General features: G+C 37.2%; 1 protein-coding gene across 2 annotated transcripts in view; it reads right to left on the bottom strand.

The window, feature by feature from the left end:
* The window catches only part of LOC106877428 (uncharacterized), an 86,107-nt gene that overhangs the window by 11,409 nt on the left and 62,198 nt on the right, over window positions 1-12,500 (bottom strand). For both annotated transcript variants that reach the window (XM_089352008.1, XM_089352009.1), the window contains exons 19-25: window positions 12,069-12,251; window positions 8,962-9,030; window positions 8,170-8,352; window positions 6,558-6,599; window positions 5,923-5,997; window positions 4,141-4,323; window positions 3,148-3,189 (exon numbers count right to left, since the gene is read on the bottom strand). In XM_089352008.1, coding sequence (XP_089208134.1) covers window positions 3,148-3,189; window positions 4,141-4,323; window positions 5,923-5,997; window positions 6,558-6,599; window positions 8,170-8,352; window positions 8,962-9,030; window positions 12,069-12,251 — 777 coding nt within the window. The remainder of the gene's footprint in view (window positions 1-3,147; window positions 3,190-4,140; window positions 4,324-5,922; window positions 5,998-6,557; window positions 6,600-8,169; window positions 8,353-8,961; window positions 9,031-12,068; window positions 12,252-12,500) is intronic.

Raw genomic sequence — 12,500 nt, 5'->3', positions numbered from 1 at the left:
TATTTATGCACATACATGTGCATATGCATATGCATATATGTGCATATATGTATGTACATATACATAGACATGCATATATACATACATTATATATGTATTCATTATAAATACAGTGTACATATAAACACATGAGATGGCCATAGTAGGACATCTAACCCGCTAGAAGGAGTAGCTAAAATCCAGACTCCTAATAGTGGTTTGGATTTTAACTACTCCTTCTAGCGGGTTTGATGTCCTATTATGTCCTCTTCTGTGTTTAAACGTACACTGTATTTATAATGAATAATATATAGTCTATTGACTAGTTTTTCTACACGCTAGGCCACTGGTGGTAAAAAAAAATTATGAATAATCTTTTACTACCCTGAAATTTATTAATACATTATATCTATATCTATATATATATATATATATATATATATATATATATATATATATATATATATATATATATTAAAGTGACACTTTATGTAAACACGAGGTTTTCAAGCTACAAGTGGAAATGGCATGTAAAGACATTGAGAAAGGTCAATTTAACCAGAACAATTCAACAAAAGCTACAGACAATAAGACATTAAACATCCGTTGACAAACGTTGGAAACCACTATCATAGAAGAAATAGTGTTTTTATTCAATTCCGATAAAGCAGTCAATCAGTCTCTGACATGATTAGTGATATCTTTGTTGAGATCATCACCTCTATCGTTATATTTCGCTGGCGCTGACATATGATACTTATATAATTTATGTAGGCGGAGGCGCGGTTGTGTGGTAAGAAGCTTTCCTAATAGTATGATACCTGTTTCAGTCCCACTGCGTGACTCGTTTGTGCCTTGGGTGTGTTGCTTCCATTATAACAGTGCGCCGACGAAAGCCTTGTGAGCAGATTTGGCAGACAGAGACTAAATGAAACCCGTCGTGTGTATATATATATATATATATATATATGTGTGTGTGTGTGTGTGTGTGTGTGTGTGTGTGTGTGTGTGTGTGTGTGTGTGTGTTTGTGTGTGTGTGTGTGCTAGTGTTGTGTCTGTGAGCGCGCGTATGTTTATTATGGTGTTAACCTCCCCGTCGCTTGACCATAGTTGTTGATTTAAGTTCCCGTAACTTAGTGGTTCGGCATAAGAGACCGATAATCTAGGTACTAGGTTTTAAAAATATGAAATAATTATTGAGGTAGATTCGTTCGACTAAAACCGTTCAAGGCAGTGTCCCAGTATGGCCGCAAGCCATTGACCTGAACAAGTAAAAACAAAGAAGATGCTTAAAAAAGGACTATAATTCATTTTATTCAGCACAAGGTCTGTGGATGTTGTAGTACCTTCGTAGTAAGCATCAATGTTCTCTTGCTACACATAAATAATTTGTCTGAATGTATTAAGCACAATTGCAGTTTTTATAAACTTCGTACCAGAATCGAACCGAGCACCTCTACACTTCTTTGTTTCGCAAAGTTTCTCTTCACTACCTACTGCTCTTCCTTCACTTTTGTTATACTCGTCAAAGTGGAGGCGCAATGGCCCAGTGGTTAGGGCATCGGACTCGCAGTCATAAGATCGCGGTTTCGATTCCCAGACTGGGCGTTCTGAGTGTTTATTGAGCGAAAACACCTAAAGCTCCACGAGGCTCCGACAGGGGCTGGTAGTGAACCATGCTGTACTCTTTCATCACAACTTTCTCTCACTCTTACTTCCTGTTTCTGTTGTACCTGTATTTCAAAGGGCCAGCCTTGTCACACTGTGTCACGATGAATATCCCCGAGAACTACGTTAAGGGTACACGTGTCTGTGGAGTGCTCAGCCACTTGCACGTTAATTTCACGAGCAGGCTGTTCCGTTGATCGGATCAACTGGAACCCTCGACGTCATAAGCGACGGAGTGCCAACAACATCAACTCTTCAAAACCTGTGCTATATATAGATTATCTATTTAAAAGCATTAAAGTCATTTGCAGTCTCTTCACCATCGTTCCACACTCGAACCCATCTCATCTATTTATCTCTGTCTCGCAGATGTCCTGCCCGCTCTAAACTGCCTTTTCTCCTTTTCATAGGAGTGCTACCAGCTAAATTCTGGAGGGGCCATAGATGTCACAGTGGAATACAACTACTTTAACTTATTTATTGTCCACCTTAAGGCCCATATTTTTATTCTCCTTCTGGTTCTAGAATTGTAGACATATATCGATGGGTGCACCGGAGTCACCTCCTTCACCCGCGAACCTCTCGCTTTTGTCATTAACTCCTTTTATTCTGTTTTGGAATTTTTATCTACTATTTCTAATATCCCTTCTTAGATATCTTTGTTTCCATTGACACACTCATCTCGCCATCTCCATGTTGTACAAACTTATTTAACCTCAACTTCGATATTGAATTCTCCTGATCCCATTAAATTCGCTGCCCCATTCTGAAAATTCTTATGGCCCCGGGGCCTCTGTAGCCGGAACTTTGACTTTGAATGTTTGGTTCCCACCAAACATTCTACTATTTGCTTAGTTTCCTCAATTCTTTTCTACTCTAGGCACAAGGCCTGAAATTTATCGACCCCGAAAGGATGAAAGGCAAAGTCGACCTCTTAGTTTCCTCCATTAAGACATCAATGTGGTTCGATGTCGGGCCAAAGCTTTTAACTTTTGTTATTAGCTCTTCTGCTATTTTGTTCTGTGTTCACCCACCACCAAACGCATTTCATTCCACCTTGCTTTTCAATAGTTGCCTGATCTCTCCAGCAAACTAGCCTTTCTGTTTGCTTCAATCCGACCCTGACACATTCGGTCTCTTCATATCTCTTTGTAACACCCTTTCTCTCCCTCAGATTCGATCTGTTTTACACCTCCCTCCATCCTTGTCCTACCCAACCTAGAGCGTCAGTTCTTGCATCTGTGTGCGTAGTGTGTGAGTGAGCGTGTCTTCTTGTTTGCTTCTACAGCTTTTGATAACCGGTGTTCGTTTGTTTATGTACCCGTAATTTAGCGGTTAGGAAAAATATCGAAAGAATAAATACAACACTTAGGAAAAATGCTTGGGCCGAGTTCTTCGATAAAATTCTTGAAGGTAGGGCCCCGGCAGGCTGCAGACCAACACCTGGAACAAGTGATAAAATAAACGAATAACAGTTATCGCAATACCAAGTTACGTTACCTTTTTTTATTTCTATGGCAGCCAATCTCCACAGTCGAGTCCCTAAAACATAAAAAAAAAGGGATCAGATTCGCAGCAAATGACAAAGAGTAATAAGAGTTCCAATTCACTGAATGTGGTGGGGTTCTACTAATGAGTAATGGAGATAGCATTATTTAAGTATATAATGGTTTAATAATGAAGGTTGCGGTAGCGTTTGATGGTAATTTGGGTGTCTTGGTCGAAGATGCATTCGTATAGCAGTTGTATTTTAAATTAATAGGACCGCAGTAAAGTAGTTAGAAAGGGTAGTTCCAGTTGCATGAAAATACAGAGGAGAGAGATTTAAAAAAGGAGGGGGAAGAGAGAGAGAGAGAGAGATAGAGAGAGAGAGAGAGAGAGTGGAAGAGAGAGAGAGTGGAAGAGAGAGAGAGTGGACGAGAGAGAGAGTGGAAGAGAGAGAGAGAGAGAGTGGAAGTGAGAGAGAGTGAAAGAGAGAGAGAGAGAGAGAGTGAAAGAGAGAGAGAGAGAGAGAGAGAGAGTGAAAGAGAGAGAGAGAGAGAGTGAAAGAGAGAGAGAGAGAGTGAAAGAGAGAGAGAGTGAAAGAGAGAGAGAGAGAGTGAAAGTTAGTAGTTACATATACAGACAGACAGACAGAAGACAGACAGACAGACAGACAGACAGACAGACAGATAGATAGATAGATAGATAGATAGATGGATAGATAGATAGATAGATAGATAGATAGATAGATAGATAGATAGATAGATAGATAGATAGATGGGGAATTGTTGAGTGATATGCGTGTATCTGTGTAGTAGTAGCAGATAGAAAGTCATGTGTGCATTTGTGCATTTGTGTGTGTGTGTGTGTGTGTCCATGCGTGTGTATGGAGCACGTGTCCTTCGTTCTTTATGCTCCATGAACCAAACGACTAACATCAACCCTCAACGAAACAAGTTACAGCAAGACAAATTTTGACAAAATCGAAACAATTTCTCCTCTTTTTCTTACGGTCGTAGATACACCTGATTGATTTTCCGTGCCAAATGGTATTGTCCGGGCAGTTCATGAGGAATAGCAGTCCCTGGCTGCACTGGTAGAACTGTGCTTCAGACTGATATTTCGGGTAGTAGCTGCCTTTTTGACAGGGGTAGCACCTCGTGTTGTTCAATTTAAATATACACAGGTTTGTTGCTGTGAAGTAGAAGGCAGTGGAAAGGTTAGATTCATAGATTTTTATAACATCTCTCACTTTCTTTCCCTTTCTCTTTCTTTCTCTCTTTCCCTCACCCTTTCTTTCTCCTTTCCTCTCATTCCCATCTTTTATTTCAGTTTCTCTTTCAACCTTTCTCTTTTTCTCTTTCTTGAGAGTATCCATTCCTTACAATTATATACTCACACATAAATACATGCAAACGTAGAGTATTTGGTTGTTGTTTCTTCTTGCCAGTTAGTTGACCATGTAGGAAGTCGCTTATACACTCGTAGTGTAGACTGCTAATTGTTGCTGCTGGTATTGTTTCACCCTTGGGTGTCCCTAATTCAAGACCCTTTTATCATGATTCTAGGTTTGATCTTTTTCAGACATACTAACACCATATTACCCGACGTACACGTTCTTTTGTTTGTTTGCTTTGAGAAATATTTTGCTGCTACTTTCGTACAGTCACACTTGTAATTAAGCACAGCCATTTTTTATAGAGTGACACAGTTGACAGACATAAACATAGAAACAAATGTAACAATAATGGAGTTGCATGTTCAGCATGCTGTTACTTCACTTCCTTCAATCAACCAATCAAACTCTGATTATCGATTATTGTGATTAACATTTGTTGTAATCATTGACTGAAGGCGCAGTATGGCCCGATATCTAAAAATTTCGAATCGCAGCCAGGACATCCCTGATCCGATCCAACTGTGTGGAATCTTGCAGAAGTGTCATTTTCTATATCCTCAGGTTGACCCCTACCAGAAATTGTATCCAAGCCCGTCGGGTTGGTGATACGTGTAATTTAAAAGATACGCCATTGTCAGACTTAGTGTCTACCTAATTTCAAATAGCAATAACATTGAAGGTAAAGGAACAACTAATTCAAATGATCAAATAACTCAAGTCTCAACGTCAAACACGGAGACTGACTCCCCCAATTTTGTCTGTTGTAAACACAACCCGCTGAAAATATCGTTCGTTTACTGTGAGTAATGTCAGTTGTAATTGAAGCCTACTGTAATAATTGTCCACCACGACTGTTGTCTGTTATCATCGTCTGCTGTAATTAATATATATTGTAACAATCGTTTGTATAAACATTGTTAGCTGTAGTTAAGTTCTTTTTTAATGTTGTCTTTAACTGCTGTTCTAATTTAATGTCTGTTGGGATTAACTACTGTTTTAACTATCGTCTGTTGCATTTGTCGTTCATTGTTATTATAGTCTGTTGTGATAATAGTGTTTTAATTATTGTCTTCAAAGATTATCGTCTGCTGTGATTATAGTATCTTGTAATTAGCGACTTGGATGATTATACTTTCTTGTAACTATCGTCTTTTATGATTATCGTATCTTCTAATTAACTATTAATGTGATTATCATCTCCTGTGATTTTCGACTATGATGGTTACCATCAACTGAGATTATTATCTGTTGTATTTAGAGCCCAGTGTGTAGAAATGTATAAATAAGTATTGGTAGATGCGGGAATCAACTTGTGAAACTGAAACTAATAAAGGATAACGATATTAAATACAATAATCCAATAGAATAGTATGATCTCAAGAAAACCCACTCACTGTTAGGGTTTATCGGTTCCCTTTCTGGATATACAATATTCATTTCAGATCTTCGGGCGATCTCATCGGCATTTTCTGTGAAAGATATCATAATTCTATCAGTAACATGTAATATATAGCATACTGATAAACTGAATATCTCGCATAAATATCACGACGATAAAAAGCAAATGATATACAAGTGATGTGTGTGTGTGTGTGTGTGTGTGTGTGTGTGTGTGTGTGTGTATGTGTGTGTGTAAATGTGTTACGCGCGCGCGACGGGTGTATAGATGTTTAAATAGATAAATAGATAGACACATAGACATGTATGCACATGTATGTATATACAGACAGACATACATAGACAGACAGACAGACAGACAGACAGATAGATAGATAGACAGACAGACAGATAGATAGATAGATAGATAGATAGATAGATAGATAGATAGATAGATAGATAGAGAGAGAGAGAGAGACAGACAGATAGATAGATAGATAGATAGATAGATAGATAGATAGATAGATAGATAGATAGATAGATAGATCAGACGATATGAAAGCGACAACCTACAATCTATTGTACAAAATGAAAGTACGTACAGGATCAGTGATAAGCAACATTTATCAAACGTACTGATATATCATCTTACCTATGCCAGCCTCCGCATCAGTAAGCAACCAGACTTGAGAACCTGAAATATTAATAAGAAGATTAACAAACATTTACTTGCATGCACACTTGTCTCACCCTATGCACTTTACTCTCCACTTCTCAATTTCATATCCTCCGTCTTCCTTTTCTTCTCTCTCACCTTCTCTCTTTCTGTGAGTATGTAATAGAAACTCGAGTCTTACTTCAGTCAGAAACATGCTAAAACTGCAAGACTAAGGATACACTTGATATTTTTATCAAATGCACGTATTTTCATGACGAAAAGTAACGTGCTATACACACACACACACACACACACACACACACACACACACACACACACACACACACACACACACACACACACACACACATTCTTAACTCTTCTGTGAGACCCTTCTGTAAAGGCATTCGTCATGATAGATCGCTGACCACTGCATTTTTTTTCTCTCCTTGTTTCTCTCCTTGTTTCTTTCCGTGTTCCTTTCTGTAGAAGAGCGTAGGCTCGAAACGTTAACGACTTTCTCAATTCCCGAGCGTTATACTAATACATCTATTTGTTTTCAACATCACCTGTCTTCGTCTGTTTTTTTTTTTGTTAATTTTCCCTATAAATATATATATATATATATATATATATATATATATATATATATATATATATATATATATATATATATATATATATATATATGCACCTATACTAAGTTGGCAGACGAGATTCAGAAGGGCCTTGATCGCCGTGAGACAGGTTAGTTTTATTGTAAATATACATCGTACACAATCGGTGCCCTGAGTAATCGGGAAAAGGTACGTGGCTACGGCACGCAAGAATGTCGTCCGACACCGCCGACGCTTCTGCTGATCTAAGGTCGGCGTCCCGAACGTCATCTCGGCTTCAGCTTTCCCATCCAATATGGGTGGAACTTCAGGATCAGGGAAGAGCTTTGCGCGCTCGATCGACAGAGTGGTGGTGTCACACTGCCTCTGAGGGATAACGGTTGAACGCATCTAAGCCGATACCGTAACCCGACCCGAGTTGCATTCCAAAAGCATCTCAAACTCCAGATACATGCCTTAGTTTGACCCGTGCCATACCTCCGTTGCGCGCACCGTGAATGGCGCCGAGTGGTGGCGAGTCGTGGCGAGTCGTGGCGAGTGATGGTGATGCCAGCGATTTGTCATCCTGGGGCGTCGCATAGGCGCCGTCCCGCCCGATTGTTGTAGAGATTGAGAGGAAAAGGATCGCTTGCATACGACTCGCTTCGCTATTCGGAATGATGTGCTCAGTCGAACAGTTACAACACAGCGATCTATCGAATCTCTTCTCACGGACGACACGATACAGAGAAGATACATACATACATACATACATACATACATACAGGCAGAATTACAATAATTACTGGTACCAATTTGTTCGACAAGAACCCCAGCATGGATGTAGTCCAATAACTAAAACAAGTAAAACAATAACCGTAAAGAATCATCCATTTTTCTATCATGTGCTTGAGGCTACTGTAAATTCAAGAAGCAGAATGGGTCTGGGTGTGCCTTCTTAATTATTCTGTGCATATTCGAGTATAGATTTGGCAAGGGTTGCTACTTACGATCGTATACACAACGTATGATTTTGTTATTCCAGATTGTTTTCGCTGGACATTTCATTGGAACCAATTGACCATGACTGCATTGGAAGAACTCTGACAGAGATCCTATTATCGGGTAATAGCCACCTTGCTGGCAGGGTTCGCAGTCTGTGTTGTTTGACTCTAATATACACAAAGACGTCGCTGTAAAAATTAAAGATATCTCATGATGTCGTCAATTGAATGCTAAAGTTGAAAAGAGTAATTACGATATTAAGATATCTCGGTAATAAAAGATATCCGATACATTATTTAGTATGTTACAAATAAGAACTAAACGGTTTATAAAGTGCCGCTAACACTAAGCTGTATGCATTCTTCAGGCAGATTGTATTCAGGAATCTACTTGCCTCTTGTATATGTATAACTAACATCTTAAACCTGAAACTATTAATGTTTAAACCATGCTATCAATAATTGTAACCCAATTAAACCATAATATAATATACATACATACTATAATCACAATAAATATCTAAGAATTGTTCTGTTAACATAAATGTAGAGTTATTACACTGGGAAAGACAATATAGCCACAGGTGAAATGTATTTGAGCATAGTAGTAATGTCTTGTCTAACAAGGATTAAATATCACAGGAATATTCTTTTCTACTCTTAACACAAAGCTCGAATATCACAGGAATATTAGAAATAACATCATTTTTAACACGTATGATAGTTAATACATTGTCTACTGCCATTTGAGCTACATTAATACAGTCAGTGTTAATACGAGAACATAATGTTTCATACCATTCGGATTGATGGCGTCCATTCCATGTGATCCATTGTAGAAATTCGTGTAATTGAACGTGTCACCTTCTGAAATAAAATTAATTTCCGAAAATGTTGTTGACCCAGCGTTATGTCATATACATACATACATACATACATACATATACAGCACGTATCGTGTGTAAACTCAACTTAGTTGTTTTGAAAGCGTATGTATAATTACAGATAATTCCTAACATTCAATATTCATTCAGTGCAGATTTCGAATATTCCTGACACATAAATAAATTTCTCGGACTGTCGCAGAGACCCAAATTTGTGAGGGAAATATAAAGTGGAATATTTTTCTATGTCAGAAGATGATTGGTAATCATTGTGTAGATTGTCATGGCAGGATTGAAAATCAAAGACGAACTGGGGCAAGATTTTAGTGCGGATTCTATATTCTCCAAAAATTACCGTTTCTACCATTCTACGGTTCATTTATGAGTTATAAAGCTGAGAAATGGAGGGATGGTGTTAATCGATTATATCGACTTCCATTGCATAATTGGTATTTTATTTTGTAGAACTCAAAGTGATATAAGAGTAAATTGACCTGGGTGGGATTTGAACCTCGAACGTAAAAAATAAGTTTAAATATCGCAAGTATTTTCTCCAACGCTTTGTCGATGCTGCGAATCTACCTTTCGAAGTTAGGAACTACGGTTCCTAATTAAAAATTTCTTTCTACAAAGAACTCGACTGCTACATTTTTATCGACCTCGAAAGGATGAAATGCAAAGCCAACTTCGGCGGAATTTGAATTCAGAACGTAAAAACGGACGAAATACCGCCTGTGCCAACGATTCTGTCAAATCGCCACCTTTACGGCCCTTAACAATAGGTTCTTATTGAGGTTCAAAACCAGAATTCTGAGATGATGGGATTTTTCGATTACATAAAGGTCAGTACTTAACTGACGAAGTCATTAGCATCACTGAACAAAATGCTTAATGGTATTTCCTCCGGCTTTACATTCTGAGTTCAAAATTCTTCCGAGGTCGATTTGCTCATCATCCTTTCGAGATTGGTAAAATAATTACCAGTTGAATACTGGGGGCCGATATAATTGACTAACACCTTTCTCCAAACTTGCTTGCTTTGTGCCAAAATTTGAAACCGATATTTATTGCACTGTTATGTTTTATAGTCTAAAGATTTGTTAATAAATGAGTTCGAGTTCTTAAATACCGTTGATGTATTTTTATTATGTTTAAACATCAACTCAGTGTGTATGTGCGTATGTGCGTATGTGCGTGTTTGTGTGTTTGTGTGTGTGTATACATATACATATACATAAACACACACACACACATATATATATATATATATATATATGTGTGTGTGTGTGTGTGTGTGTGTGTGTGTATATATATATATGTATATATATATATATATGTATATATATATATACATATATATATATATATATATATATATATATATATATATATATATATATATATATATATATATATGTATATATATATATATATATATATATATATATATATATATATATATATATATGCACGTGGTGTTTCATACATAGTGATGAATGCAGTGTGTCTTTATTTTTCTTAGAAGAGAAGAATCAGTTGTTCTAACAGTTGCAATGTTTTCTAGATTAGTGACGTCAGTAGTCAATACGAATGATAATATTAAGAGCTTAAACCTATGCTAGCAGCGGGGTATTGTTAATGAAAGGTTGAGTACGGAGAATTATACAGATCTACGTTGTTTTCGGAACAAGTAATCGAATACGGTTTTTAATGTGGCATTCTGAACACGATAAGAAAAAAGGAAGAATGATAGTTCGTACACAGTTACACATTTTACTAATTCCAATAAACAGGATCCACAATATTTTCTGTAGATGAGATAAAATGTTGACACAACGCGTCGGTAAAGATTGTGGTTGTAACTTGATAAATATACATTTGCTAAACTTTAGGGTAAACATTTAGGATTTTTTTCTTTTCATTCGGCCTAGACAATTTGCTTGCGTAAATGTGACACCGTTCTTAATTTGTCAGGAATATTCTAATGTGTTACACATTTATTCAAAGTTAAAATATTATCTGGCCTTTAAGAAAATGGCATCATCTTAGGGATACAGTTTCGATTGCTTTGTGGATATGATGTCATCATAATAGAACAGAAATGGTGAGACCTAGCATCTGCCAGGTCTCACCATTCTGAAAGATTTTGTAGTGGGTTATTGATACATAAATAGTAAAAGCAAACTATTATATACAGTCATCGTGTTTTCATTGTATTAGGATATTGACATAAAATATCCACACACAAGAATCTTAAGGCGGCGAGATGCCACAATGCTTAGCGACATTTCTTCCGGTTTTTTTACGTTCTGTGTTCAAGTCCTGCCTCACAACTCTGCCTTACATTCACTCGGTGTCGATAAAATAAAGTACTTGTCGAGACTGGGGACGATGTAGAAACAATTATTTTTGCAACATCAGATAAACGGTTTGTTTCACAAACATAGATATTATTTCCCGATATACATACACATACAAACGGCTGATGTTTATTTCATCTTCATGGGTTCACTTCTACACGCGATGCTCATCACAGATTTATTTTGTATTTCACAACAGATAGTAAATGATTTACAACACATGCATGTATATACTTCCATTAAAGTATGTCTCACGACAGAGGTACATTATATATCTATAATAGCTTCAAAATTTCGCCACAAGGGCAACAGTTTGTGGGGGAGGAGAAGAGTCGATTATATCGACCCCAACGGTCAACTGGTACTTATTTTTAATGATACTAAAAGGATGAATGGCAAAGTCGACCTCGGCGGAATTTGAATACAGAACGTAAAGACGGACGAAATACCGCTAAGCATTTCGCTCGGCGTGCTAGCTATCCTGCCAGCTCGCCACCTTATTTATATCTATAATGATGTATATCACGAGAGAAGTGCGTTATACTTCTATAAGACAGAAACACATCATATATTTATTTATTTATTTATGTGTTTCAGCCAAGTGGCTGCGGTCATGCTGGTGCACTACCGTGAAAAAAAACTGCTAAATATTTTACCTTACCTTCGTATATACATCGTAGTGTTTCTCCATGCCAGATTGTACTTTCTGGGCATTGCATTAGAAACAAGATGCCGTGACTACATTGGTAAAACTCGGCAATTGACTCTGCTTTCGGGTAATAACTGCCTTTTTCACAGGCTTCACATTCTGTGTTGTTGACTTCATAGATGCACAGGTTTGTTGCTATAGAGAAGACAATATTATATTTAGAATAAAGTTGCATGCATTACAAAAATTCGTGTGACAGGGATTTTAACCATGGTCTGACTGCTTATTCGGTCAACTGAATAAGCAGTCATGTGAAATTTAGAAGCTTACTTAATATGAATTTTTTAACAAATTTTTCTCTCAGCATTGATTACGCTCATCAGTAAATTTTCAGTTATTATTCTTAAACTTGCTTCAAAATAATAATCGTAATCAAACATATAC

This window comes from Octopus bimaculoides, chromosome 5 (genome assembly GCF_046866305.1).
Source record: "Octopus bimaculoides isolate indiv1 chromosome 5, ASM4686630v1, whole genome shotgun sequence".
NCBI classification, from domain to species: Eukaryota; Metazoa; Mollusca; class Cephalopoda; order Octopoda; family Octopodidae; genus Octopus; species Octopus bimaculoides.
Note: the sequence above shows the minus strand (reverse complement) of the source record. Positions and strands in the feature narration are given on the sequence as shown.